This window comes from Crotalus tigris, unplaced genomic scaffold (assembly GCF_016545835.1).
Source record: "Crotalus tigris isolate CLP2741 ecotype Arizona unplaced genomic scaffold, ASM1654583v1 scf7180000018103.2265978, whole genome shotgun sequence".
Lineage (NCBI taxonomy): Eukaryota > Metazoa > Chordata > Lepidosauria > Squamata > Viperidae > Crotalus > Crotalus tigris.
In genome coordinates, this window is record NW_024096824.1 from 1623377 (window position 1) to 1651134 (window position 27758).

General features: G+C 36.7%; 1 protein-coding gene across 3 annotated transcripts in view; it reads left to right on the forward strand.

Annotated features, from left to right (window-relative positions):
- Positions 1-27501, forward strand: part of EGFLAM (EGF like, fibronectin type III and laminin G domains) — a 116249-nt gene extending 88748 nt beyond the window's left edge. For 2 of the 3 annotated variants that reach the window (XM_039347928.1, XM_039347927.1), the window contains exons 14-24: positions 6819-6944; positions 8234-8477; positions 11455-11566; positions 13367-13483; positions 14684-14864; positions 18937-18960; positions 20988-21066; positions 21837-21980; positions 23870-23953; positions 24433-24536; positions 26086-27501. In XM_039347928.1, coding sequence (XP_039203862.1) covers positions 6819-6944; positions 8234-8477; positions 11455-11566; positions 13367-13483; positions 14684-14864; positions 18937-18960; positions 20988-21066; positions 21837-21980; positions 23870-23953; positions 24433-24536; positions 26086-26240 — 1370 coding nt within the window. In that variant the 3' untranslated portion in view covers positions 26241-27501. The remainder of the gene's footprint in view (positions 1-6818; positions 6945-8233; positions 8478-11454; positions 11567-13366; positions 13484-14683; positions 14865-18936; positions 18961-20987; positions 21067-21836; positions 21981-23869; positions 23954-24432; positions 24537-26085) is intronic. The other variant, XM_039347929.1, reaches the window with a different exon arrangement.
- Positions 27502-27758: the final 257 nt, after the last annotated feature.

The following is a 27758-nucleotide window of genomic DNA, read 5'->3' on the forward strand; positions in this document are numbered from 1 at the left end:
TTTATGTGGTCATATGACATTGTGTTTTACAACTGCATCGCTTAGTAAAGGAATTCCTAGTTCCAATTACCCTCAGCTGGGACTGTCTGTATAAAGTCATATGCAAGCCAGGTTCCTTTGTTCACTCCCATCATGCCCTCTTTCCATGGGCTATGTAGAACAATCAGCTTGTAACTGCTCTCAAAATTGGGTAGGGAAGGAATGTACCAAATTTCCATGCGGAGGGAGTGAAAAAAATGGGAGGTCCTATTAGATGATAATGCCTTATATATGGGATCTAGAGGAAGTTACGCCTATTAAATCAGCCTGGATAGGCAAATAAATAAAGGAGAAGCTGGTCCCTCAGAAAACCTGTTCCAGAGCCATCTAATGTCTTACAAGTAACAATCTTGAATCACAGTTTCTTGCAAATTCATCTAAGCCATTGAATTTGTGTAGAAATTATAGATGGCATTCTAGGAACAATCTAAAGGATTGTCCCTGTCCCTGTGGTGTACCAATGATAGAAATAGATACAAAGTCAATTTTCATGTCTAGTATAACTTAGATAAGAGGTCATCGTTTTTTCTTTTTATAACATCTATCAAAAGAGGGCAGTAACTGTGATCAACCACAGTCAGAGTTGTTGAACTCTCCCCTGGATAGAAATACCAGGTGTCTGTGGGATATTAAAAAAGCTAATAAATTGACCTAGAAAGCCGGCACTGAAGAAAATAAGGTCTTGGGGAAGCCTACTGTGCAATTTCACGATAGAGTGAGAAGCTATAGAATACTACAAGACTTGAAACTTACAAGAAATTCTCTCTGATCTGCACTGCTTGTTGGCTGCCTTTACCACACAGCTTATCAAAACCCACCATATTAAAATCCTAGTAGTATATTCATGTAAAATACAACATTTAAAAGAGAAGCTGTTTCTTTAGGTTAATTTGTGATGTTGAGTTGAATGTTAAGCATCAAACTGTAGCCAGATTAATAACAAGGACAACCCAAATTTTAGAAACTTAACATTTTCAAATCTGTGGTTCTGTTCCTTCTACCTAACTGTGAAACTACTTCCCACTTCATAGGAAATGTTTAGGGCTATGTAGGTTATTTTTCAAATGCAAGCAGTTTTTAATTCCCTTTTCCCAACTGTCCTTGTATGTGGATATCTTTGGTAAATCTATGCTTTATGTTGCCTCGTTTTGAATATGAGAAGGATAACACTAATTGAATGAACAGACGGGAGCAGAAGTGATCCAGTCGATAACATCTACTTCAGAATGTCTTTGATTGGATGAATGGGTTTTTATTTCTGAGGCTTGAGAACTCCATTTGATGTTTCCTTTTCAAGATATGATCAAGGCTGTATTTTATTTTATAGGATTTGTTGCTTTGTGGCATTTATATCAAGTTGGCTCTTCAATCGTTTGTGGAAAGGTGTCTTGGTTTTCATAAGTAAAAAAAGTCAAGGTATTTTATTTGCAATGCTATACTGTACATTCTTACACGAACTAAGACATACTGAATTTACTTGGACTTACTTCTAAATAAGCATATTAAATGTAAAGTGTTTTGGAGGCACGTGGTATGGATGTTAGACTCAGTTAATCCACAGTACCAGTAGTTCCTGCTATTTTCTGTGGAATCTGTGAATTATAGGAAATTCCCCTGGTTTCTGATGAATCCATTGTTTGATTTTCTCATTTGGATTCAGGATTACAGTAGGCAGGGCTTTTTTTCTCATAGAACACCCAGAATGGAGTTCCGGCACCTTTTTGGGATGGAACCTTGTAGGGTAGACAAGGCGGGTTGTATGACGTTTGTGAGTTCCGGCACCTTTTTTTTAAAAAAAGAAAAAAAGCACTGACAGTAGGCCAACTATAGGTAGTTCTACTTTATTTTCTTGTTCATTGTCCCATCTGTCTGATAGGGGTTTTTTTTTTCTATTTGATACATGCCCATCTTTGCACCTTATTTTGTACTTTTTTGTACCTTTTTTTTAAAAAAAAGAGTTCCATTTGATGTACTTGACCACTAAATCATGTCAACAGATCTAGTGTTTTAAGACATCCTGTCTCTAGATATTTGGGAATCACTATCTTCTCATATCCAACCAATAATTTTAGAACCTAGAAAATTCTGGGATCAGGGCATTGTTCAAGAGAGTCCACATTTTGGGTGGAGTTTATGAAATCTTCAGGAATCTTCCCTTTATATAGTGCCTGTATATCTTCTGGTTGTGAAGATCTAAAAGAGAGGAACATAATATTCTTTACAGAACATAAGAACTTAGCATGCAGTTTCTTGTTCAGTTGGTAGATGGATAGATTGTGAATCATACAAATATTGTGGCTTGTGTAGTATGCTTGTTGAATATTCATTAGCCAGAAAATGAATATAGCACTCATATTTATATTCTGAACTGGTGGGTTTCTGGCAAAAACCACTGATGAGGGATAGTATTAGAAATTTTGTTTTAATTATTTCTTACATGACGACCTTATGGAATATCAGTGCAAGGGTGCTATCCCGTATTTTCAGCTGATTCATTTTGGAATCGTTTGAAGGCAATATTGCTAAGACTATCCTTCCTTAGGAGGAAAATAGTGCCAAATTCTACTCTGTGCCTTGATAAAAGCTGTTGTTGTAATCTTGTAATGCTGTCCCTGCCACCTAAGAAAGAATCAGTGAATTCTGTTATTGATTAGATTTAAAGTTACTAAGAATTTCCAGGGTGACAAACTGAAATCCTGTCTAATAGGATTGTAGTCCTTATTCAGCAACCACTTATTCAACAACCACTCAAAGTTACAACAACACCAAATGAGGGAACTTACAACTCATGGTTGTGTCTGTTGCAGCATCCCCACGATCATGTGATTGCAAATTGGACAAACCATGGCAACTTGTTTGTAATTATGACAATCATAGCATCCCACAATGTTATTCACATTTACAACCTCCACTGCCACCTTCTGACACACAATGCCAAAGGGGAAGGTGGCAGGAGGTTGCAAATGGCAGAAATGTGATTTCAAGCTGCTGTGGCTGTGATTTATCTAACAAAGCAACTGGAACTACCAAAATTGCCATTGTAAGTCAGCATTTCATTTTATGATCATGTTGCTTAGTGACGGAGTTCCCAGTCTCAATTACCATCATTAAGTAAGGACTGCCTGCATAGAATTCCTTGGTTTTGTGTCTGTATATGTGTGTGTGTGTTATATGTTGGCTAGAGAATTACTCCTCTAAGAAATTCAACTCAGATTTAGGTAAGATTTGATTTGGAGATCACTTATTAGGGAGTATGAACTTGATTGCTGTTATGTATGGGTGCAGACAATTCCTTAGGTCAGGGGTCCCCAACCCCTGGGCCTGGGCTGCTACTGGGTCATGGCCCATTTGGAACTGGGATGTGTGAGTGGCAGGCCAGTGCATGCAGAAGCAGTTAAACTTGCAATAGGCCATTGCAGTTCAACTTGATGAGCGATGGGCAGGTTCCCCTTTCCCCCCCACTGGACCCCAAGCCATAAAGGTTGGGGACTACTGCCTTAGGTAATCAGAAGTATAGAGTTCCTCTTTGTCTAGCTGATACGATAGAGAAATAGTCCCCTTCTCTTCCCATTGCAAAGAGCGTCATGTGTTCTCAGTGTTTTTTTTTTAATTTTTGACTGACCAATTGACTCATTGACAAGCATATTCTCATGCTCCTGGCATACCAACCTTGATGTATGCCCATGTCTAGTGCCTGAGTGCATGAAAGATACCCTTCCTGGTTCGGTTTCCTGGCTGGGTTGAATAATCTGACTGAATAAGTCTTGACTGCTCTTTGTATTTAATTCCTTTTTTGTGTTATGTTTTAACTGTTTTAATTGTTTTTATAATTGGTCACCACCCAGAGTCACTGGTTTAAGATGGGCCATTATACAAATTGAATGAATGAATGAATGCTGAAAATTAATGACAACATCAGGTAAAATAATAAGGACAATCAAGGAGCATAAACTAAAGTTCACAAACATCCATTATAGAGATAAAGTGCTAAGAAGAAAGGGACGATAGCTTCTCAAAATAGCTTATAGGCTTCTCTTGAAGTTGGCATCAAGAGCGAGGTCCAGCCACACCTCAGTGGGGAGAGAATTTCACAATAATTAGCAAATATATATTATTCTAAATAAAAATGGCTCTAAATTACACCTTCCTGTGTTCATTTAACAGCCTGTTCTGTCCCATTTCTTCATTAAGTGGAGAGCTTTTTTTTCCCTCTTTCAAAGGCATATTTCGGGGAAAATCTATTAAAGAGTTCTAAATGTGTTTTTCTCTCATAATATATATTTTTATAAATTTTTTGCTATATGATTTTGAGCCAATAGCTACATCATAGCATTTCTGACATATATTATTTCAGGAAACAGATCAGTTATATAAACATTTGGAAGGGCTATGAATAACTGGAAAATCTGTCATTCAATCTCTTGATGACCTTTATTTCATTAAAGTAGCTCTCACCCATTGTTTAGGGATAATGGGAGAGATATTGCTGCGGGTTACTTGGTCACTTCTTTTTGTTGGATGCACAAATTAAAAAAAAACAGGTATTAGGGAGAAAACTTAATTTTACTCTATCATTTGCTATGCCAAATGTAGTCAGGATAAATGTAATGTATTCTGTAATGCCCACAAGACAAATCAATAATACTGTAAATGTTATGTGTTGTTGAATTAGCATTGACTTCTGGCATCTAACTGATCAAAACCCTGTAGTTTCATTTTTGGAAGTGGTTTGCCATTGCCTCCATCTTAGGGCTGAGAGTGAGTGGCCAAAGGTCTACCAGCTGGCTTTGTGCCTGTGGCAAGATTAGAACTCACAATCTCTCAACCCTACTGGCTCTTATAATTGTGAGACCACTGTGTTGAATGTAGAGTATTCCAGAGAACTGTTTGGCAAAGCCTGCTAATGCAAGCGAAACAGTGCATTAAAGTAGCTTCTAAAACATGCAGCTAATCCCAGTTTATTATTTGTGTGCTTACAGCTGCAAAATGCCAGCAGGAATTGCACAGTGAAGGGTTTGGTATGTGCACTCACAGAGAGTCCAAGACCATTTTCAGTGCAGATCCATGAGCATTTCAAAGGAGTGTCTTGCTGAATGTTTTGCAGGACATTGGAAATCTAATAATTCATCAGTAGATATAAAGTAAACTTGAAATGTCTGCATGATTTTTTCCACAATCAATTTTTTCAACTTCTTCCTTCAAGTATAGTAAAAGATTAGGTTTGCTATGCTAGACATGGTCTCTTGAGTGTACACATTAAGCCACATTATCCTGTATTACACTAACTCTTTAATGTCTAAAATGGTGGCATTTAAATGCACTTCAGAAATGAAAGAGAGTCAAATCTGCCAGCATTGACAATTGCCACTTTCCCATTATATAACAAGATAATGACTATGCTTATTATAGAAGATGTTCTATGCATTTACTTAATTTACTCAATTTGTAAAGCTGGCCACCTGTAGGTAACTCTGGGCAACTACTAGCAGGAAAACAACCACAGAAATAGAAATAGAAAGAACACATATAAACGCCTATATTGCACGAATCAAAACATATTTCACATAGATTAACACATATTGATGCTTATGCAGTACCTTGGTCCATTGCTAGAGGGAAAGGTTAGATCTTCAGGGCTTTCTAAAGGCCATAATAATAACTGTCATGCAGGAAGGGGAATGCTGTTCCACAGATAGATGCACTGTTTATTATAGCAGGGGCCATGTGACTTGCAGGAACATCTATCTCCAATGGTTTCTGCTTGTCCCAATAGATCTGGCAGATTGGCATGTTTAGGGTCCCCAGAGTGAAGCAGTGTCATCTAATGGGTCTGAGGAAACATTTTATTCTCTCTCATGACACTTTTGTTATGGAACAATTCATTTCAGAGATATGGATGGACGTGACCCTATTAGCCTTCTGGAAGATTATGAAGACCTGGCTTCTCCTTCCTTAGGTACTGGGACCAGGACGTTAATAGAGCATTAGCATGAGCATGGGCAATATGTTGGTACAGATATTTTTATAGGGAATATGACATAATTTTTCCTTTTATTTGGATAATTGTATTTTTAAACAATTCTTAGTTCACCACCCAGAGTACTATAAGATGGACAGCCATGTGAATTTGCTCAATAAGTAATAAACAAAATCATACTAATCCCATCTGATCTTTTGGAGTGCACAGGTATAATTAGAGATAGGAGGTTAGAGCTTTGTAGATTACAACAACTTGAAATGTACCGATAACCATACTATACTTTGGCAATATGGATTATCTGCCATGCAGATGGAATATTTAACAAGTTGCATTGTGGCTAATAAATTGAGATCCTGCTGCTTAGCACCTCTTAGTGTAGGTTCTATCAAACATAGAAAAAAATAAGACAACTGAAGTTAAATGGCACTTAATCTAAAGATTGGAGTAGGGTGTGTAAAAGAACAAGAAAGAAGTTAATGAAGAGTATAAAATCTGGCAAGCAGTCATTTGTAGAAAAATGTTACAATTATTGCTTCATTGGTACCATTTTGTGAAACCTTTTGTAGCCTGGAATTCAGTCTCTTAATTAGTTTAGGTGTTACCTAGAAGGCGACACATTTATATGTCTACTCTGATGTTTGTATAGGGAACAACAAAGTATAATGGAAAACAAAAAGCTTTATTGAACTCTTGAGATAGCGCACATTTGTCCATTCAATCAACAGAAAGTGGCACCTACCAAATATAACCTAACTTACTTGAATGTAAGTCACTGCTTTATGCTTTTTCCCTGCTTTAGGTGAATGTAGCAGTGGGATTTGTGATGAAGCTTCTTGCATTAATGGTGGTACCTGCACGGCCAGCAAAGCAGATCAATACATCTGTCTTTGCCCACTTGGATTTAAAGGCCGCCACTGTGAAGAAGGTGAGCAGATATCTATGTCATCTAGAAATAGAGTTGTACTCTAGAATTTCTACAGGGCACCTGATTCAGGAAGACACACATTTTAATTCAAACTTACAGAATTTGGGTGTGGGGAAGAATGGAAGGCCAAATTTTGCTCTAGCTTATTTGAGATTTGTCAGACAGCCCAAGACTATGTTTTAGCAACACGTATGAAGTTCTCTAGTGGTTTCTTTGTTCCTTCTCCATTATTGTAAACTTCATTCCATGAATGAAAACAAATATATGTGTCCCAGGATAACATTGCAGGATTCAATCTGGATCAGTTACCAGAGGTTTGGTCTTCTGAGCTTTTGGACTTGTGCTGGAACCCATATTCTGGTGAGAGAGAAGTTCCCTGAGGATGGGCTCCAGCATGAGTCTGAAAGCTCAGAAGACCAAATCTCTGATAATCGACCCAGATTGGATCCTGCAACTTCCTTCCATCATGTTTCTGTCAGCTTCTCCTATTGTGGTTAGATAGTGACAAAAGCCATATCAATTATAGTGATCACAAGGTAGGGAAGTCCTGGTTTCATTCATAACCGTGCACAGTTTCTTTTTTGTTGTACATTACTTTATGGTAAAGGCAATGAATACATAAAATAATCTTCTGAAATATTTGACTAGCTTGATCATGGACTTACACAACTGCTGTTTCCTGTTAAAATGCCATAGATATTTAAACATTTTATCACTGTAGCATAGACGTTTGGAGCAAACCAATGTTACATCAAAATGATAACCTGTGCAATGATATCATAAGGCAAATCTTGGTGATACATATCTGCATCCCAAGCTATGAGGCACATACCTAATATTTCTTCACTTCTCTTCCACCACAGCAAGTGCCCATGTCCTAACAATTGATTAGTAGTTTCCTGTGAATAAATCAAGCTACAAAGAATTCTTTTTTAGTAACCACATTTGAGACTGGCAGCTAGGGCAGTAAATGAAGAGGTTGCTAAGTGAAACAACCACTGTGCTTAAGATCTTACTTCAGCTTTCCTTTGCTTTACCAACCGTGGATGTGAGGATTAATTGTAAAGCTACTTGTAAAAATTTGGCACAAAAGTCTTCACTGCGATTGGTTGCTAAACAAGGCAGTCACTAAGTTTGTTGTTTATTGTTAAACATCCATAATGTATTTTATATGATATAGTCTCTAGTACTAATTTCTGCAATGAAACGTTAATTTTGTTTATCATAAATAAAGAGATGGAATGGTCATTTTAAGGATTAATATGCTTTTATTTGCTTGGGTCTTTCAGTTTTCACCCTCACCATACCTCAGTTCAATGAGACATTGAAATCTTTTGCTGTTACTCCCTGGCCATTAGAACCAGTCAGCTATCTTTCTTTCATGGAATTTGAGATTACATTTCGTCCAGATGTGGCAAATGGTGTCCTGTTGTATAGTTACGATACAGGCAGCAAAGACTTCCTGTCCATTTGCATTGTGGACAGCTATGTGGAATTCAGGTTTGACTGTGGCTCAGGAACTGCCATTATCAGGTAAACATTTTTTTAAAAAAAGTATTTGTCCATGGCTTTCTTTATTTCAATTCTTTCCCATAAGGATTATCCAAAACAGTAGGTAATTAAAGTGAGAAATTTGTAATTTGATAAAAACCAAAACCAAATGTTACTAAGGTTGATATATTATGAATCAGGTTTTCATAATTTGTTTCATGAATGATTAATAGTTTTGTGGCACCCTTAATGGCTTATGGAGTGATCTGCAATCTAAATAATTTTCTGTGATCATAGAATTAATCATGGCTAGTCAGAAAAGAAAAAGAATTATACTGATTTCAGTGGGATTCACACACAGGAAAATGGCATTGAATAGTAACCTAATTAATGAAAGCAGAAAGCATCCAACTTGCGCTATAAGCAGGATATAACATGCATATTTTTTCCTATTAGTCAAAGTCTGTATTACATATTGATCCAGTGTGATGATTACCCTAATATCTATTGATTTACCCAGGATAATTAAACTCTTAACTGTTCTTACAAACATGAGGAAAAAGGCATGAGTAGATAATTTGGAAAAGAGGCAGCAAAGAAATTGTTTGGTTTATTGTTTTCTCAGCATTTTAAAAATGTATTTATACTTGGAGAAATGTTAAGAGTTCATCAGTGATAAGAAGGAAAGCATGAAAGGTATTTAAAATTTAAATTTATGTATTGTTAGAATTGACATGACATTTCTGCTTCTTCTATAAAAATTTACTAAATTTAACATGTCTGGGGGGATTCAATTTACATCTATCTGTTATATATTGGCTGTTTTTCTCTTCACAGATTAGTGACAGTTTATAAGGATTACCTTCATACTTTTCACATTCCTCCTGTGGGATGCCTCACACATCAATTGCGAATATCAGTCCTTTCTCAATGCCTCTTTTCATAATTAGAATTGTGCAGTGATTGGATATCCTTAGAGAATACCACATGCATAAAAAGCCCTGATACTGATTTAAATAAAACAAGTATCTGTCACAATCCACCCATTTTAAGAGATCCTTCATAGCAGAGCTATTTTACTCTTTCCACGTTCTTTGCCTTAGTTTTTAACTAAGGTGTATAATTTAGTTAAGGATGGATGAAATTTAGTTAAGGATGGATGAAATTTATTTTACTTTCATCAAGTTAGTATTTTTTTTTTTTTTTGAGATACAAGTTTATTTCACTTTGTTTTCTGGGGTCCACATAGGCAAACCTTCTGTGTAAATCAGGGATGGGGAAACGATGGTCCTTTTATGACTTGTGGACTTCAACTCCCATGGCTGGGACTTCAACTTCAACATGGCTGGCTCAAGAATTCTGGGAGTTAAAGTCCACAAGTCATAAAAGGGCCATTGTTTCCCATCCCGGTCTAAATAAAAAAAATCTATTTTTTTAATGTGTGCACTTTTTGCACTTGCTTTCCTCTAATATAGATTTTTTCAATTATTCTTCCTAAATAAGCAATAATATTTGCAATTTTCCCTTATTATTCCCCTTATGCATTTATAATTAGAATATAGATAATGCATTGTAAGGTTTTAAAAAGAAAAAAAATCAATGGATAATTGCATTCTGATGTATATATTCACTTGGAAACTTCAGGTTTGATCAGATTTCATATTAAAATTAGGATGAAATTAATTTAATCTCCATGTCTCATGGTGTATGTTTATTTCATGACTCATACTGTATGAAGCTCTCCAGCTACTCTATTTCCTCTGGAACTTTGGCTGATCTCTGGGAGATTGATAGTTGGTTTATTATACTTCTTTTATTAAAATAATTTACTTTAGTATTTTGATCAATTATTAAAATGATTGACAATTGCAGAGCCTCTTAAACTCTAAAACTCATGGCTAGAAACTAATCATAATAGTATAATATAGATCTATTTAAAATAGTATAATATAGATTATTTAAAAATAATCTCAAGCTGTGATGGTTAAGTAACAACTCTTGTGCTGTACTCTACAATGAAGCAATTTCAGCTTCTCATTGTTGGAACTTCCAAGCTGCAATCCAATTCTAGTACACAATTGACCCATAATTTCAGAAGTTTTTTTTTATTGCAAGCAAAACAATTTATTTTATTTATTCATTTGTATTTATAAAGTTGCCCATCTCACAAAATTTGGGTGGCATACACTATAAAAACAACCATAAAATAAATATTCTAAAATTAAAAACATCCAGTTTTAATATTAACATCCCTTGTTAGGTTTGCATATGAAGCCTTGGCCTCACCTAAGAGTGGCACTGTGGGCATCGTAACTATGAAATTGGCAAATGGTATAAAGTCATTGGATAGTGATGCATATTTCTGGTCTCCAATATATTGATCAAGTCCTAATCATGTCCTTGGTGGGGCTTGTAACATCATTTTTGTGAAGCCAGGTAGCAGAATATTCAGAATGAATTCTAGAAAGTCCTTTCCTTGATTTGAATAATTGGGTTTGGATAGGGTCCAGGTAAAGAGCACCAGGAATCAAAAAAGAAAGTTTTGCAAAGTATTATGCATCATTTGATTATATTTGCCATATTATGCTTCATTCCTCATTAGAACAATCTTTGTGGCATTTTGCATAAGACATGCATTTGCCTTCTTTTATGTCAAAGCATTACACTGACTATTACAATATTGTTGTTTAGGCTTCTCTAATACAGAATCCTTCAGATATGGTGGAATTCAGCTGACATTATGTCTTAGCTTGAGTCTAATAGATTTTACTCCCACAGATCTGAAAGATATTAATTTGGGAAAATTCTTTCCTTTTAAATGATTACAGGACTCCCAAGTTCTCAGCAGTATTTCTACTGTATGAAATTCTTAAACTTGAGATACTAAGACCTAAATATGTAATCACCTCATGCAAGTAATGTCGTCTACATGATTAATCTTACAAAACTGATTTCTCACTTTCACAGTGATTCCATTCATTGGATCAAACACCACTGTTTTGTTTTATCTTTGAAATAGGAGCAAAGACCCCATCAGTTTGAATCAGTGGCATCAACTCAAAGTGTCGCGCACAGCAAAAAATGGCATTTTGCAGGTTGATCAGCAAACTCCACTAGAAGGAATGGCAGAGGTAAGAAAAGATCTTATATTCACAAATATTTAATTTTGAAATTTGGGGTTTTTATTTTTTTGAGGGTTTTTGAGGGGATTTAAATTGCTCTGTATGTTTTCTTATTTGATACCAAAAATAAAAGAAGCCCTTCAATAAATTTTAATGAGATACTCTGCTGTGGCTAAATAGGGGAAGTATTTTTTTAAAATAGCTTTTTTAAATTTTTAAATAGTAATTTTATTACAGTTTCTAATTACAGCAATAAAAAACTAATACAACTGAAAAAATAGAAGAATAAAAAGAATGAGTAGAGGGCACAGAAAAGAAAAACAGATAAATAGAAAACAAAATAAAATAAAAATAAGGACAAAAATAAATATACAAAGAAATGACTTTCCACCTTAATCCCAATGTGCATAACAATTTCAGTAACTTATCACCTTTTAAAATAGAACAAATGATCTCTTTTTCCCATATCCCATTCTTATCTGTAAAGAAATCCATCAACATTGTCATTTCAGTCCTGATATCAGTGAAAGTTCATTAAGGGATACCAGAGATACAACATGTCTCTTTTGAGCTTGATCAAATAAATCAATTTTATATTCCTTCCTTTTACTTAGAAGCCAACAATCTTAATCTTTAGTCCATTCAAACAATGTTGTAGAACTTGATTTCTTTTCATCTTTTCTTTATCCATTTTCACAAAATTCTCCAAAACTTTAACAAGCCTCTTTTGTAAATCTAATATATAAAAATTACCCAAGTCATTTCCTTGTTTGTTGTTTGTATATTCCTTTTAATTATGAAGACATGAACCAGTTTCTTTTGTATGTTCAGGGTAGCATCTTTTTCCATATCATTCTTGTAGAAATCCGTTGTCAAGCCAATCTTAATCTTGTCAGGTAGAACTCGCTCCTCTATCATAACATCATTTCAACACACTCCATAAAGGCAAAAAATCTGCTGGATCCATTATTCAAAAATTTCTTTCAATATATCCAATGTTAAAATATTTTACTTTATTCTGTAATTGTAAATCAAGTTTAAATGTTCTTCTCCTTTAATCGTAATCTTTATTTCCTTCTAGCTCTCTCCAATTTTTAAAATCTTATTTTATATTTAAAAATAATAAAAACAAAAGCATTTTCCTACAGGAAGGATTCATTATAATTAATTACAAAATCTTGTTTCAAATTTCTCTGGACCCTTTGTTCCTTTTCTAAAATCAAAGTTTTAATCACTTTTGCTATTTATAAAAAGAGAAAGTTCTTAAATTGTAGTTAAAACTTCTTTTGCTATGAAGTGAATTCATCTGAACCTAAAAAAACCTGTCGATTCAGAGCTTCCTAACAACTAAAAAGCAGTTAACAAGCAATTTCCAAAGTGATTAGAAAAGGAAGTATGCAAATTTAATGTTCTTTGAAAGTGCTCATCTTGGATTGAACAGTTAGTTATTTCCTCATCTCCTAAAGTTTTATACTAGCCAGAGACTGCTATCTTGTGGTCTCCTTATGAGGGATACCTGTCTGGAGCGCTTCTGGGCAGTCTATTAGAAAGTCCTTGTCCAGAGAGGATTTATCAAAGAAAGGTCTACTTGCTGGTTCTTCATTCTATTATTGTCATTGGATCTGATTTTCCCAAAAAATATTATTTTGTATAAAGGAAAGCCAGACATGTGTCTTCAGTGTCTCATTTTCATTTTGCATTTTCAATACTTTAGTAGTCTAGAAGCAACCACTATCCACTGTACAGCTAGAGGGATATGCTTTGATTACTTCTCTTGCATGTATTTTTATATTTGTTATTTATTGGCAGGGAGCTTTCACACAGATTAAATGTAATCCTGAGATCTTCATAGGTGGAGTACCAAATTATGATGATGTGAAAAAGAACTCCGGTGTTCTGAAACCATTCTCTGGAAGTATTCAGAAGGTATCTGTTTTTTCAAAACAATGTATTCTCTATTGGCTAATTACATTTTTAAAGTTAAAATTCGATTCAAGTCTGTTCTATTCTGTTGCCTTATGCAGGTCTTGTAAGAGATCCAGATCTCATAATCAGTAAACAGAAACCAGGCTGCCCTTTTTAATGGAATTATGTGGAATTCAGAACTGGGCATGTACACATTTTCAGGATGAAAAGAATGAAGGCATCTGGCCATGATTTGTGCATCTTCCAATTTTAATTCCTTTTTGATACTGCTCAATCCACAGCCAGAGCGTCTGATAAATCCAAAATGTACTGACAGACATTCAGCTGAGAAGATAGGAAGAAATTTTTTAAAGAAAATTGTCCCCCAACCTCTGAGTCATTTGGTTTTATTCTACACAGTTTTACTGAAGCCAGAGGAAGGGAATTTTTTGGTACCCACTCCAAGATTATCATAGATCATCAGTTTGGGAGAGAGAGAGAGTCTGCAGGGACTTTGCTATGTCTTCTTGATGGCAGAAAAGCACCACCATAGATGTTTATTTAGTGGTTTATTTATTTGGGAAAATTTTAAGGAACATATGATTGCAACCTAAAAATTCTTAATCCGTTATTTCAGAGTACCAAAAGCCAATTTATTGAACAAGTCCCAAAGAGGCAAACTATGTAGGTGGCTGCTATATTCCCTTTTAAATGCACCCTTCCCTTGAAATGGGGAATTAAATAAGTTTTGGATCATGACGATTCTGTTTTGAAATTACTTTTTTTGTTGAGAAGGTCCTTTTACATAACTAATTTGGCCTGCAATAATTCTTGCAAACTTCTGTCCTGCTCAAACTCTTCTTCAGCTCAGGGATCAAATATCTAAATATCTAAGACTGATTCAATGTTTTTTGTTTTTTTTTAAAAAACAACAACCTGGAATTAAGTAATTTCTTAGCCCAAAAGAGCTCATTCATGGTACATTCTTGTCTTCAAACTCTTGAGGATAAACAGTGGAATCCTTTGGAAGATTGTTCTCAGGCAACATATTGATGAAAGTAAACAGATGTTAGACTGACCTCTCTGAATACTCTTTTCCTCTTCTAGTTTTAGTTGAAAAAAAAAAGCGTAACTTAAAAGATTTAATTTGATGGTTAATAAATAAAGTAATAAAACAGAAACTTTAAACTTTAAAGCTTCTTTCTTATCTCTTAAACAAAGATAGTTTTGAATGACCGGACAATAGATCTGAAGCAAGATTTCACAGCTGCAATCAACTTAGGGAACACAGTCCATCCTTGTGTGAGTGCCCCCTGTGATAATGGGGGCTCCTGTGTGCCCAAGAAAGATGGGTATGACTGTGATTGCCCTTTGGGTTTTGAAGGGCAAAACTGCCAGAAAGGTAATATAGTGCTGTAATCATAGCAATTTCATGTATATGTACACATTCTCAGTCATACTGTTTGTTTTTGTTGTTATTATTTAATCATATACAGTATGCTTTGTGTTGTGAAAAACAAAGAACCACAGAAGAGGCATAGAAGAGTTAATAACCACTGATAGAATAAGGTTCACAACTAAATTTCTGTGAAAGCTGCCACATTATGTGATAAGTTCATTCATTTTTTAATTTACTTACTTATCTTTCAAATTTTATCACAGAACCAGTGATTCTGGGCAGCGTGCAACAAACTTGAAAACAATAATTCAGAAATAATTATTATTATTGATAAATATTGTATTAATGATAAAACACAACTGAAAAAGAAGTAATAGGTGATGTTAATAATAATGGAGCCACTTCACTAGTTGATATTTTCCTGGAGTCTCCAGGCCTCATGGCTCAACCAGGTCTTGAAGGACCTTTGTAAAGTCAAGGGTAAGTTGCAAGGCTGCCTTAGGGAACGAGGATATTCCCAATGCAGGTGCCATAGCCAAGTTACTACTTAGGGCCCATCAAATGTAGCTCTCTAAATGATGGAAACCGCAGCATGCCGTCTTTGATGGATCAAATGGGATAGGCTAATACAATTGGGGAGAGGTGGTTCCTCAAATAAGCCAGTTCTAGTAATAGTAATAGTAGTAAAGTTGGAAGGGACCTTGGAGGTCATCTAGTCCAACCCCCTGCTCAGGCAGGAAACCCTATACCATTTTGGACAAATGGCTATCCAGTCTCTTCTTAAAAACTTCCAGTGTTGGAGCATTTACTGCTTCTGGAGGCAGGCTGTTCCACTGATTAATTGTTCTCACTGTCAGGAAGTTTCTCCTTAGTTCTAGGTTGCTTTTCTCCTTGATTAGTTTCCACCCGTTGCTTCTTGTCCTGCCTTCAAGTGCTTTGGAAAATAGCTTAATTCCCTCTTCTTTATGACAGCCACTGAGATATTGGAATACTGCTATCATGTCCCCCCTTGTATTTAGAAATTGCTTCTATGTCTAACTTAAATCAGCTTCTAGATTGTTTTATAGTTTGAACAAGAGCATTTGTGCATTAAAAAAGGGGAAATATGTTCTTGACTAGCTACCAGGATCACTTGAGAAACTTTATATTTGCAAATAAATCTCATTGTTTTGATTTGTACCAAGCTGAATGCCTGCTCTATCATCTTCTTCAGTGACAGACAGAACCGTAATAAAAAAATAAAGTAATTTTCTCTATATTTGATTTTGCAAATATCTAAATTGATTTGATTCATTCATTTGTTTAGGAAATTGCAGCTGATAATGCTAAAAAAAAAAATCCAGAACCCCAAAGATCCATGTTTTTTGTTGCTGCTGACTTTCTTTTGCACATCCCCAAATTTATCATTTCATAGGGTTGGAATGCTGCTCAGAATGTTGTTTATTTTCTGAATTTTGCACGCATACACACGCATGCACGGTTGTGCACACACACACACACACAATAGTAACTGTGGAGTGCCATCCCCCATTTGTTTAACTTACGCTAATCTGTCTCCAATTTCAGATAAGCTAAATTTATTTCATTACAAATTCCCATGGTTATATTGTTAGTTTCCTAAACTAATACCACCACTGAAATTCTGACGAATTTCACAGTTCAGGTTACTTTGAAGCTTCCTAAGCTAGAATTAAAAAGTTCTGTGCTGCCAATATACAAGAAGGAAAAACTTCCTCTTGTCTTATTCAGCAGGATTCAGCTCATGCTCTTAAACAAGGGGATTTATAGCCTTGTAACTTTATCCTCCTTTGTGTTAACTGCCTTTGCTGCAAATGCAGCTTCTAATCCTTTGCTACTCTTTGGATCTCTAGTAATTTGTCAGCTAGAACAAATACTTTCTTAGTCACACCTCAGAGACCACCAAAGAATTATTTACAAAAGTAAAGCGGAAAAGGAGTCTGTCCCTTGGTCTCTGGTGAACGGAGAGATTTCTTTTTAAACTGGAGGGCTTGTTAAGCAGTCTAGCTTTTCCAACAACTAAAATGCAATGCAGGTATGCTCCAGTAGGTGACAGTATATTCCTTTTTGCTGTAAATTATTTGTTCAGCTCTGCAGAAGACTTTCAAGTGTTCTCTTTCCCATTCTTTTCAATGGATGAAGGCTCTCAACTATATAGTACATGTCTACTGGGGATATCCTGTAATTTCTAGACAAATGTTCTCAAGAGTGTTATGTGCAAGACATATTCCTGTAATGCAGGGATAGGCAAATGTTCATGGACACCAACATTCTCGCAATTAGTGTGCAAGCGGTTCTCAACCTCAGCAACTTTAAAATGTATAGATTTCAATTCCCAGAATTTTCCCAGCCAGCCATGGGAGCTGAAGCCCACAAGTCTCCAAGATGTTGTGGCTGAGAAACACTGCTCTAGATGCTTGCTAGTTTCTCAAACTTTAATGTTTCCCTGGTTTTTAAATGTGTTTCTAATTTTGTTAAAAGTAAAGGAAAGGTGGCAAAGATGCAGAACAGAGTCCCTGCCTGCAGGATCATGTTTATGTGTAATCATAACTCTGAGCCTACCTAGACTTTTCTATACTCCAGAATCATGTAGAATCAGATATTTTTTTATTTACCTGCCAATCAATAGATAAATAAAATGAATGGATGATTGTAGCACAATGGTCTGTCTGGAGGAGGCAAATCCTCCTATCCAGGAAAAAGAGATAGAGAGAGAATAAATAATGCCGGGTGGATGTAATTCCAAGGAGGAAGAAGGAGTTGCAGGAAGAAATCCTAGTTTGCCTTCTGAGTAAATGCTTCACCATACTTATTTTGCTTAGAGAAAATGATGTGTCTTGACTAATGGGAGTGCAAAAACCCATTAGCCGTGTGAAACCAAAGTGAGATTTAAGATGACTTAATCAGAGTGGATTTCTTATTTCTTAATCAACATTAAGAAAACCAAAATCATGGCATCCGGCCCTCTCAATTCCTGGCAAATAGATGGGGAAGAAATGGAGGTAGTGACAGATTTTATTTTTCTGGGCTCCAAGATCACCTCAGATGGGGACTGCAGCCAAGAAATTAAAAGACGCTTGCTCCTGGGGAGGAAAGCTATGGCAAATCTAGACAGCATACTAAAAAGCAGAGACATCACTCTGCCAACAAAAGTGCGTATAGTCCAGGCCATGGTTTTCCCAGTTGCAATGTATGGCTGTGAAAGTTGGACCATAAGAAAGACTGAGTGCCAAAGAATGGAGGCCTTTGAACTATGGTGCTGGAGAAGACTCCTGCGAGTCCCATGGACTGCAAGGCGTTCAAACAGGTCAGTCCTAGAAGAGATCAACCCCGACTGCTCTTTAGAAGGCCAGATCCTGAAATTGAAACTCAAATACTTTGGCCACCTAATGAGAAGGAAGGACTCACTGGAGAAGGGCCTAATGCTGGGAAAGATTGAGGGCAATAGAAGAATGGGACAACAGAGAATGAGGTAGCTGGATGGAGTCTTTGAAGCAGTAGGTGTGAACTTAAATGGACTCCAGAAGATGGTAGAGGACAGGAAGACCTGGAGGAACGTTGTCCATGGGGTCGTGATGGGTCGGACACGACTTCGCAATTAACAACAACAATCAGAGTGGAAGATTTTAATCCAACAAATAATTTTGAAAAGTATTAGCTATAGACCATTGACCTGATTTAGGGAGAAAAATATTCAGGCTGGTCTTCTGGTATGGCACCTTTTACAAAAATGCAGGGCCATCATTCATATCTGATCACACCAATTGCAGCAGCCATCAGATCAGGGTTTTGCTTTCTTATCAATGACATCTGTGCATGAGTACAAAGGCACAACTTGCAGTAACATTCAGAAGAAGGCTAGTATTTATCTGAGCCAGATTGCCTTTTTTTTTTCCTTGCAAAATTCTGGGTTAGAATGTTACAGTCGTAAATTTGTGAACCAACCTTCATTAACGGTTACATGCATAAAACTGCAATAGAATATAGAAGGGGTTTTCTTTTTGCTGCTGAAAAATAAAATCTGAATGTTTTTCTGCTTTATGCTGTTCCACTGAAGAATGTGGAAATTACTGCTTGAACAGTAAGTAACATCTCTGAAATGTGTTGAAGAACTGTGCATAAAGTTCGCTTTTAGCTATGATGACTCAAAAATGATGAAAGATTGACTTTGACGCCACAGTGTTTTGCCGTGTTGTATCTTTTGTATTGTTGTAATGTTGTTTGCATCACAAGGCACATTTCATCATCTAGCCTCCCTTGTCTCCTGGACATGCCTATGATTAGATGTATGATTATGTGTCTATGTGCCTCTTTTGCAAACTTTGCCATATGATTCAAACTGATTTTTACAGCATCTCTAAATAGTATAATTCATAATCATAACCTGAATTATAGGTGTAATGCCCAGTACATTATTATCAATTGGCTCATATCCAGCTACTTGTTTTCTTATTTATGACTGGTAAAAATGTCCTGCATATTAACTATATGTAGGCAATAACTTAATAAATGGGTAGTGCCATTTGTGAGTGGGCTTGCACAGCAGATTTAAAACACTAAAAAAATATTTCAAAACCCAAATTTTATAAATCAGGAAATGATTCAATCCGGATTTTGCACTTAAGCCTTCATTTGCTGTAGTCAGTATGTTCAAAGATTTGAAGAACTGTTGTCCAGAATATTTGGAGAGGTCCAGAATATTTAGAGCCAAATGCACAAAATTAAATGGCCAAACCCGGCATGCTTATGTGAACTGTTAGTGATGGTAAATGCAGTGTAGAATTTTATGGAAATAAGGGATCAAGCTCGCATTGAAAACTTGAGGAATTGCAATGAAAGATTTTGAAATCTGATAATTTCTACTTTTCAAGCTTTATTTAGATTCTCCTAACTCTCATCTTATGTTTATTCTTGCAAAACTATTCAGAATCCAAATCATGGAATCACATGGATTCTGTGGAAGTAAAGAGGAAGAGAATGCTCCCAGGGATATGGATATGAAAAAGTTAATTTAATTAATCTTGATGGTGAGCAGTGTCCAGCAAATCCTGGGCAATTCCTAGCTCCAGATCAGAAAATTTCTATCTCTTTCAAGTTATTTAAGAGGGGAGGGGCTTGTTTCATTTTTGCCATTCCTGTGTACTTTTCATCCTGGCTTGTTCTACCCGCTAAAGATCACCCACTACAATTCTGAAATTAAAATTGGAGGATCAACTGCCCGTGATTGAGATGATCCAGTAATAGCTGAAATGTTCTACACAGTGTTTGAATAAGTTCTCTAAGAATTGTTGCTCCTTGGGAAAACTGCAGCTGTGCTCAGAAGTTTGAAGGGCAGGTGTTGAAGAGCATCACTGTGAAGGGCAAGAGGGAGCTTTCACTGCTACTGGGGGAAGATTTGGGGGAAGACTGGGGAAAGAAAAAACAGGCTTGGCTTTGCCCTGGCCTGGGAAGAAATGAAGCTGTTCTACATAAGCCTTAGTCTGAAATAGACAAATGGGAGAACTGAGCACTTTAAGCGGATGAAATGTTGTTTTCTATAGAACATTACAGAAGAATTATTTAAAATAAAATAGAGGATGAGATCTGGCACTACAGGAGCAACATACATGGCATCAAAATTACTCATGCCACCTTCTCCAAAAGTCATTTGCTTCCAGTTTTCTTCGACACAATAGTCCATCACGTAATGTTGTATTTGGGGTAACAATGCAACGATCAATAATAAATCTGAAGCATATACAGTATATGAAGCATATGCAGATCCTCCTTTCTTATTATATCCTTCCTTCAGCTGAAATTCAGAAAATTCTGTGTTTATTTACACAGGTGGTAATGTCTTACTTTCCATATAATGGTGTGATGGGATATTCCTAATTCATATTTATCACTTACTGTTATTGCAATGAAAGACCATAAGATCCTTCTCTAAGTTTAACCTGTAGAATTAAGAAGGTGAAGGTGGGGCCTTGAATCACAGTTAATCAAAAATTATTGACTAAGAATCTTCTGAAAAAATATATGTTTTTAATGTTCCCTTATGTTTGTTGATATAAATCACTGAATGTATAAAACTTGAATTTTGATATTAAGTTTCCCTTAACATTTTAGTTGTGATGGAAGCCATTGAAATTCCACAGTTCATAGGTCGCAGCTATCTTACATACGACAATCCAAACATTCTTAAAAGGTAAATGCATACAGTCAGAGCCTGAGTTTTGCTTGTAGTTCTGTCATTCAGAAATGCTCTTGGATATGTGAATGGTTATGGTTTTACGCAGGCAAATATTAAAAGCATATGAACTGTCTTTTCAGACTTAGATTAAAATCTGTTTTGCTGTATTTTAAAACATGCTGGCACCAATGCTGGCACCAAGAGGTGGGTGTGTAAAGGATCAGGGTTTTATCTTACTAAGTAGGAAAATATGGTAGAAAGGGAAACATATAAAGCTACAGTGAGAGCCAAAATCTGACTTAGATTTCTTTAAACTGATGCCCTTTAGTTGTGCTCAGGGCTTTTTTTCTCATAGAACACCCAGAACAGAGTTCTGGCACCTTTTTGGGATGGAACCTTGTAGGGTGGACAAGGTGTGTTGTATGACGTGTGTGAGTTCTGGCACCTTTTTTTTTTAAAGAAAAAAAGCACTGGTTTTGCTCATATCAAAAGAACTACTTTTGATATGGATATGAACCACATCACAGAAGGTTTACTCATATGTACAAAGTAAACAAAACCCAGTGCTTTTTTTTTTTGAAACCAGCTATATTTTTTTTTAAAAAAATGTTATTTGACACTTTACAACTCAACTAATGATTTCTTATTCCCCAAAGCCAATTTGAGGGTATACTTATCAGATCTTTAGGAGAAACATCCGAATGTTATATTATCAGAGGGGGGAGAGAGGAAGATTATGTTATTTCCCTCCATGCCACTGAAATCCTATTTCATACACCACACAGAGTGTCAGGATCAAGAACAAATGTGTTTATGAGATTTAAGACTTCACTGATGGATGGTCTATTGTTATGGAGAGGTGACAGCCCAATGCGATCCAACAGTGACTTCATCTCCCTTGGTCTTCAGGATGGTTCCCTGGTCTTCAGGTAGGCTATCTTTTCACTTGGAACAGGCATGGCTATGGTATTTACATAATTCATGCCCTGAGTTGTGAATGAATGTATTTTTTTCTGTGTAACTGAGTTGCCCATTTCTTGAAACAAATTGCAATTTCTTAATGTTATTTTTTGTTTAAAAAAGTGTTAGTCTCACAGAATCATACAGGATCCAGCATTCAATGAAAATATTTGGGGATGGTGGCTCATTCCTCATTATAACTAATACTTCATCTAATGAAAGATGAAGTATTAGTTATAATAAGTCCTAGATATCTGTTCCCAGTATATTGGAAAGTATAATCCTTTAGAGCAGTGGTTCTCAATCTTTTTAGACTGGCGACCCCGGTCATAAGCAGGCGGCGCGCATGCGTGACCCCTGTGCGGCATGCATGCATGACACCTCTCCCTGCACAGCACGCATGCGCGGTGGCAGCCTCTGTGTGACGCGCATGTGCGGCGCCCCCCTGCGCCGCCCCCTGCGCAGTGCGCATACACGGCGCTGCCCCCCTGCACCGCCTGTGCCATGCATGCGCAGCGCTGCCCCCTGCACCACCCCCTGCGCAGCGCGCATGTGCGGCGGCGCCCCCTGCACCGGCTGAGAAAAAAAATGACAGATCGCGTTGTTTGGCGACCCCTGTGAAATGGTCGTTCAACCCCAAATGGGGTCGCGACCCACAGGTTGAGAACCGCTGCTTTAGAGAGAAAAAATAATAAGGGCATGGATGCATGTAGGGTTCTGGGTAATAGACATAAATGTAAAAATAAAATCCTGTTCATGCAAATCTCATATAGCAGAAAATATGAAAAGGAGAAAAAAGGTCCAGGATTTATAAGTTGTTATTGGAGTAGATCAGTGTTTCTCAACCTTGACAATTTTAAGGCATGTGGACTTCAAATCCCAGAATACCACAGCCAGCAATGCTGGTTGAAGTCCACATGCCTTAAAATTGTCAAGGTTGAGAAACACTGGAGTAGATGAAGATGAGATACTCCTTATTAATTGTACATGTTATTTAATTCATTTCGTGTCTCAGTCATGTACCAAAATATTATCATAAATTAATATGACAACCCAATTGTAGAGCAGTATTTGTCAACATTGATCTTTTTAAGTTATGTAGACTTTAACTCCCAGAATTGCCCAGCCAGCTGACTGGGGAATTCTGGGAGTTGAAGTTCACACAGCTTAAAAAAGACAAGGTTGAGTAAAACTATTGTAGAGAGAATCATATTGCAAGGTACCCCTTGTTAGTAATAGTATCATTATTATTATTTTGAAAATAATAATATTGTTTTCTATCCAAGTGCAGCCTCTTTGGTGGTTCCTCTCCCTTGGCTCCAGCTGCATAACAGATATTTAGAAGTCAAGACCATAGTATTACAGTAACAGGTCTCCTCCATCTTGATTTTGGGAGTTCTGTTATGTAGTTAATATTGCTGCCAAAGGAACTATAATTAAGTAAAAGTGTTTCAGTCATGAAAAGGAAGGAGGCATCAGTGGGTTACAAGATCTTTTCCTGCCAGTCTTTTTCTACACAGTCCTACAAATATGTGTTAGGAAATGCCATAGGTTTTACGTAATATTACAGCCTTAAGCTCAAAAGAATACTTATCCTGGATCTATGTCAGTTATATTTCATATTTTATCATTTTTCTTTTCTTTCCTTTGTTATTTATTTTACTGCTTTTGTTTTTGTAATTGTTATATTTTACTGCTCTTAATGCTTTTAATATCCTTGTAATCTCCCTAGAGACTCACAGTTATCAGAACAGAATAAAGGAAAATAAGTGTTGTCCAATGATTGTTGTTTAGTGAAAAGGAATGAATATGATTGTATGTTCTCTAGAATCTGTTGACTCTTTTCCTTTGTTTTCAGTTACAATCTGGGCAGTGGCATTGCTTACATAATAATGAATGGCTCTTTCAATGATGGCAGATGGCATAAAGTTAAGGCAGTTCGGTAAGTTGTAATTCTTGATTCTTGAATAGTTCTGTTCTTCAATAAACATCAATGTGTAAATCCACTTTCAATATTCTTTTTTTTAATAAAAGTAAAAATGCAAGCCGTATTTCCAGCATGGTGTCCACCATATTTTACATGGTGGTCTGAAGACTAGACATCTAAATTTTTCATACAGATGGCATGATGGTATATCATGATGAGATGTCTTTGCTTTGTGTCCTCATAACATTGGGAATCTGATTTCTCCAGTGTGTGATTGCCAGCATATGGGGCCACAGAACAAAAACATAGGTACCGCTTTGTAAGCCTGTAGTCTTCTCCTTTACTCAAAGGGCTTTCTTCCCCTTCTCAAGCTCTGCGGTCGTCCTACAGTTGGCCCATCAGTAGAAAGCATCTGAAACATGTACAACCACTTATACATGTTCACATAAGATACATTATTTGATTGTGGGAACATATCTTTTTATCAATTTAAGGGATGGACAATCTGGGAAGATCACAGTTGATGATTATGGTGCCAGAACTGGAAAATCACCAGGAATGATGAGACAGTTGAATATCAATGGGGATTTATATGTTGGTAAGTCCGGCTCAATTCTTTTTTGATTTTATTTAATAATTATGGAGACGTTTATTTAATATTGTGTATTTTATATTTTTAATATTTTAATTATGTATTTAATATGACTTATAATTTTTAAATATTTTATAACCCTAACCCTCACTGATAACCAAGAAAATAGCTTTGGTGTTGTAGTGAAACAGTGTAATCTGAAGGCTGAATGTTTTCTTTCTTGGTTTAATATCTGTCCTGTAAAAGAAATCCCTGAAAGGCATAGACAGGATTATCTTACTGTTGAGTTATGTACCTTCCTTATCATCAGGTACCCAGTACTTTTTAAAACACTTGAATAAGTGCTCTGTGACATTCCATATTACTAGAATGGAAAAGACAGTTTGGCCCCATTTAAAGCTAGAGGATGTATGTGTGGGGGGGAAATCACCTTATTTTTTTAAATTATTATTTTCCAGAGTGCCCTAGGTACCATTTTCTAATAATACTCCCAGCCCCACAACAATAACAACAAGAAGTCTAAAAATTAGTCTCTTTGGAGTCCAACAGTGGTGTTCTGGCTACAGGTCATCCTTGCGTTTGTTTCCATGTTGTGTTGGCTTGATGGTTGAGACAAGAATGGAAACCTCATGCAGTGTTCAGTACAGCTGTGAATATGGGATGGAACCCAAGAACAACTCCCCACAATCCCCCTTTCTGTTTCCCATATTTTCCCTAGAGCATTGAAGATTTTCTGGAAAAGGATTTGGATAGATGATGGAGCTGAAAGAGAGTCAGTTAGGTGCAGTAGTGAAAGGCACTGGACTAAAGCAGAAGAGAGTGGGAGTTCTAGTCCTGCCTTAGCACAGAACTAACTTATGTTTGCGGGCCAGTTAGTTTCTCCCAGCCCTATGAAGAAGCCAGCAAGGACAAACCATTTCCAAAATCGTTTCCAAGTTTCACTCTGAGTTGTATTTTTGCCACATTGTCTTTTTTCCTTCCCTGTGTGTGCTTGAAACAATGCTAGATAAAACCAAATACAGAGAAAACACTTGCCTTGGAACTGACTGCCCTTGAGGACAAGATGTTCCCTGTAACATTTTATGATGATTTTTTACAACATTTACAACAGAGTGCTCCTAAATTGACTGTCTTCTGTTAGGGGAAAGATTTATGATCTGCTCTTTAGGGGGTTTTTTTCAGCCCACTGAAAAATTGAAGCTTGTTTATTCAGAAGCAACTTCTGATCCTTTTCAGAGCTTCCCATCTATTTGGGAGACACTGAAGGGATGAAAAGGTTGGCAGAGACCATTCATGTTCTCATTGATCTCCACCCTCACTTTTAAATGCCTAGAGAAAGTGGGGCAAATTGGCAGGATGTCTAGGTCAGAAAAGAATCACTTTCAAGGTGTCTCTGTAATAGAATGAATTGTGCTTCACTTGGCTTTTGGTCTTATCCTATTAAATGGAACTTGCTGCAATTTAATGAATCTGCTTTGGGCACTTTTCTGAAGGGGTTTTCAGAGCCAGAAAATGCCATACAGATCTTTATCAAATTTGTCTTTTTCTCTTGCAGGGGGAATGAAAGAAATAGCGCTGCATACAAACAGACAATATATGAGAGGTCTCGTAGGTTGCATTTCACACTTCACACTTTCTACAGATTTTCATATTTCACTAGTTGAAGATGCAGCTGATGGGAAGAACATTAACACTTGTGGGAGAAAGTAACAGACAGAAATCCATCATCACACAGATGATAGCGTTGTGTAGCAGCAAAATGACTGATCTTGCACAGTGAAGACTTCTCCCACGAAACACCTGGAAGAGTGAATCGGAAGTGAAGTGAAAGCAAAACAAAAGGGACCATTTGCCATTTCTCTTTTCCTTTGGATGTTGTGCTCTTTCAGTCATACCAAATGCTTTATAGGGACCATCACAATTTTTTTGCTACTTCAACTACAGGACAATCTCACCAAATCCTAGCACCGCTGCAAACATCTGGTGCTTTTCTTCACATGCCTAGTATATAAAACCTACAGTTCTGGTAGATCTATCTATCAGGCATGTCTGGTTCATGGGTGAGTGGCATTTACCAGGGCCAATTTACCCCCTGACTAAGAAATGGCTCAGATGTGCAGGAATTTGCACTATTTTGTTTATTTTATAGTTTTCTATTTTGCCTTTCCTCAAGAGCTCAAGAAGGCACAGCCCAGGCCGCCTCCTTCCAATTTTCCCTACTCTATCAGATAGGTTGGGTTTAATAAGAGTGACAAGCCTAAGGCACCAGTAGGTCTCTGGCCATGGAGGAGTGTGAATCACCCTGGCCTTAGCCCAATACTTTCAGCATTATACCATACTGGCCCTAGTTATGGAGCCCAGGGCTTCTGAGGGTGGGAGCAACTCCTGCTATATCTTACTATGCTTTAGCACAGAGCAAATTTTAAGGTCTCCATTTATGTTTCCCACAGCTGGGCATTTTTTGCTCCTCAGTTCTTCTCCTTTAGAAATAGCATGTGGGTTGACTTATCCATTTTAGTGGGTAGAGCAATGGTAATTAAAGCTTAATACTATCAACAACCATAGTTGTAAGGTAGCATGGATCAAAAGAGCTGGTCCCCAAATATATGCCTACTTCTTTAAGTGTGGTGCTAAAGCCAGAACCACTAGCTTAATTGTCACCTACAAAGGGATGGCAGTGAAGTCCACCAGCAGAGCACATGGAATTTATGTTCAACAGCAAGACCACTGGGACTATGCATGAATGGAAAAATGTTCTTTGGGTCTATGTGTTCTATTGACCACAAGGAACCATGAGAAATTGCTTTCTCCCTTAATATGTAGCCCAGGCCCACAAGCTAGATGGGATTGTGCTCCATAGTGGGTGCTATTTGCCACACAACTTTCAGAAAATTTAGATGAGTTGCTTCTAATAACAGTTTTGAAAGTATTAAAATTTGTTTGGATTTAGAATCCATTTTCAGAAAAGGTTTTCTGAATTGTTTGATTTATTTTTGGAGAAAAAAATTATCCTTGGCATTTCTTTTCTTTTTCTTTCTTTTTTCTTTTTGCAGTCAAAGACACTCCACTTGTTTAACAAAATCAAACACATAGATTAGTCTTTCTACCCTTTGCTAGCCTTTGATCATCATGATGTAAAAAAGCTGTTGAGACTCTAGAACAGTGGTTCTCAACCTTTCTAATGCCGCGACCCCATAATACAGTTCCCCATGTTGTGGTGACCCCCAA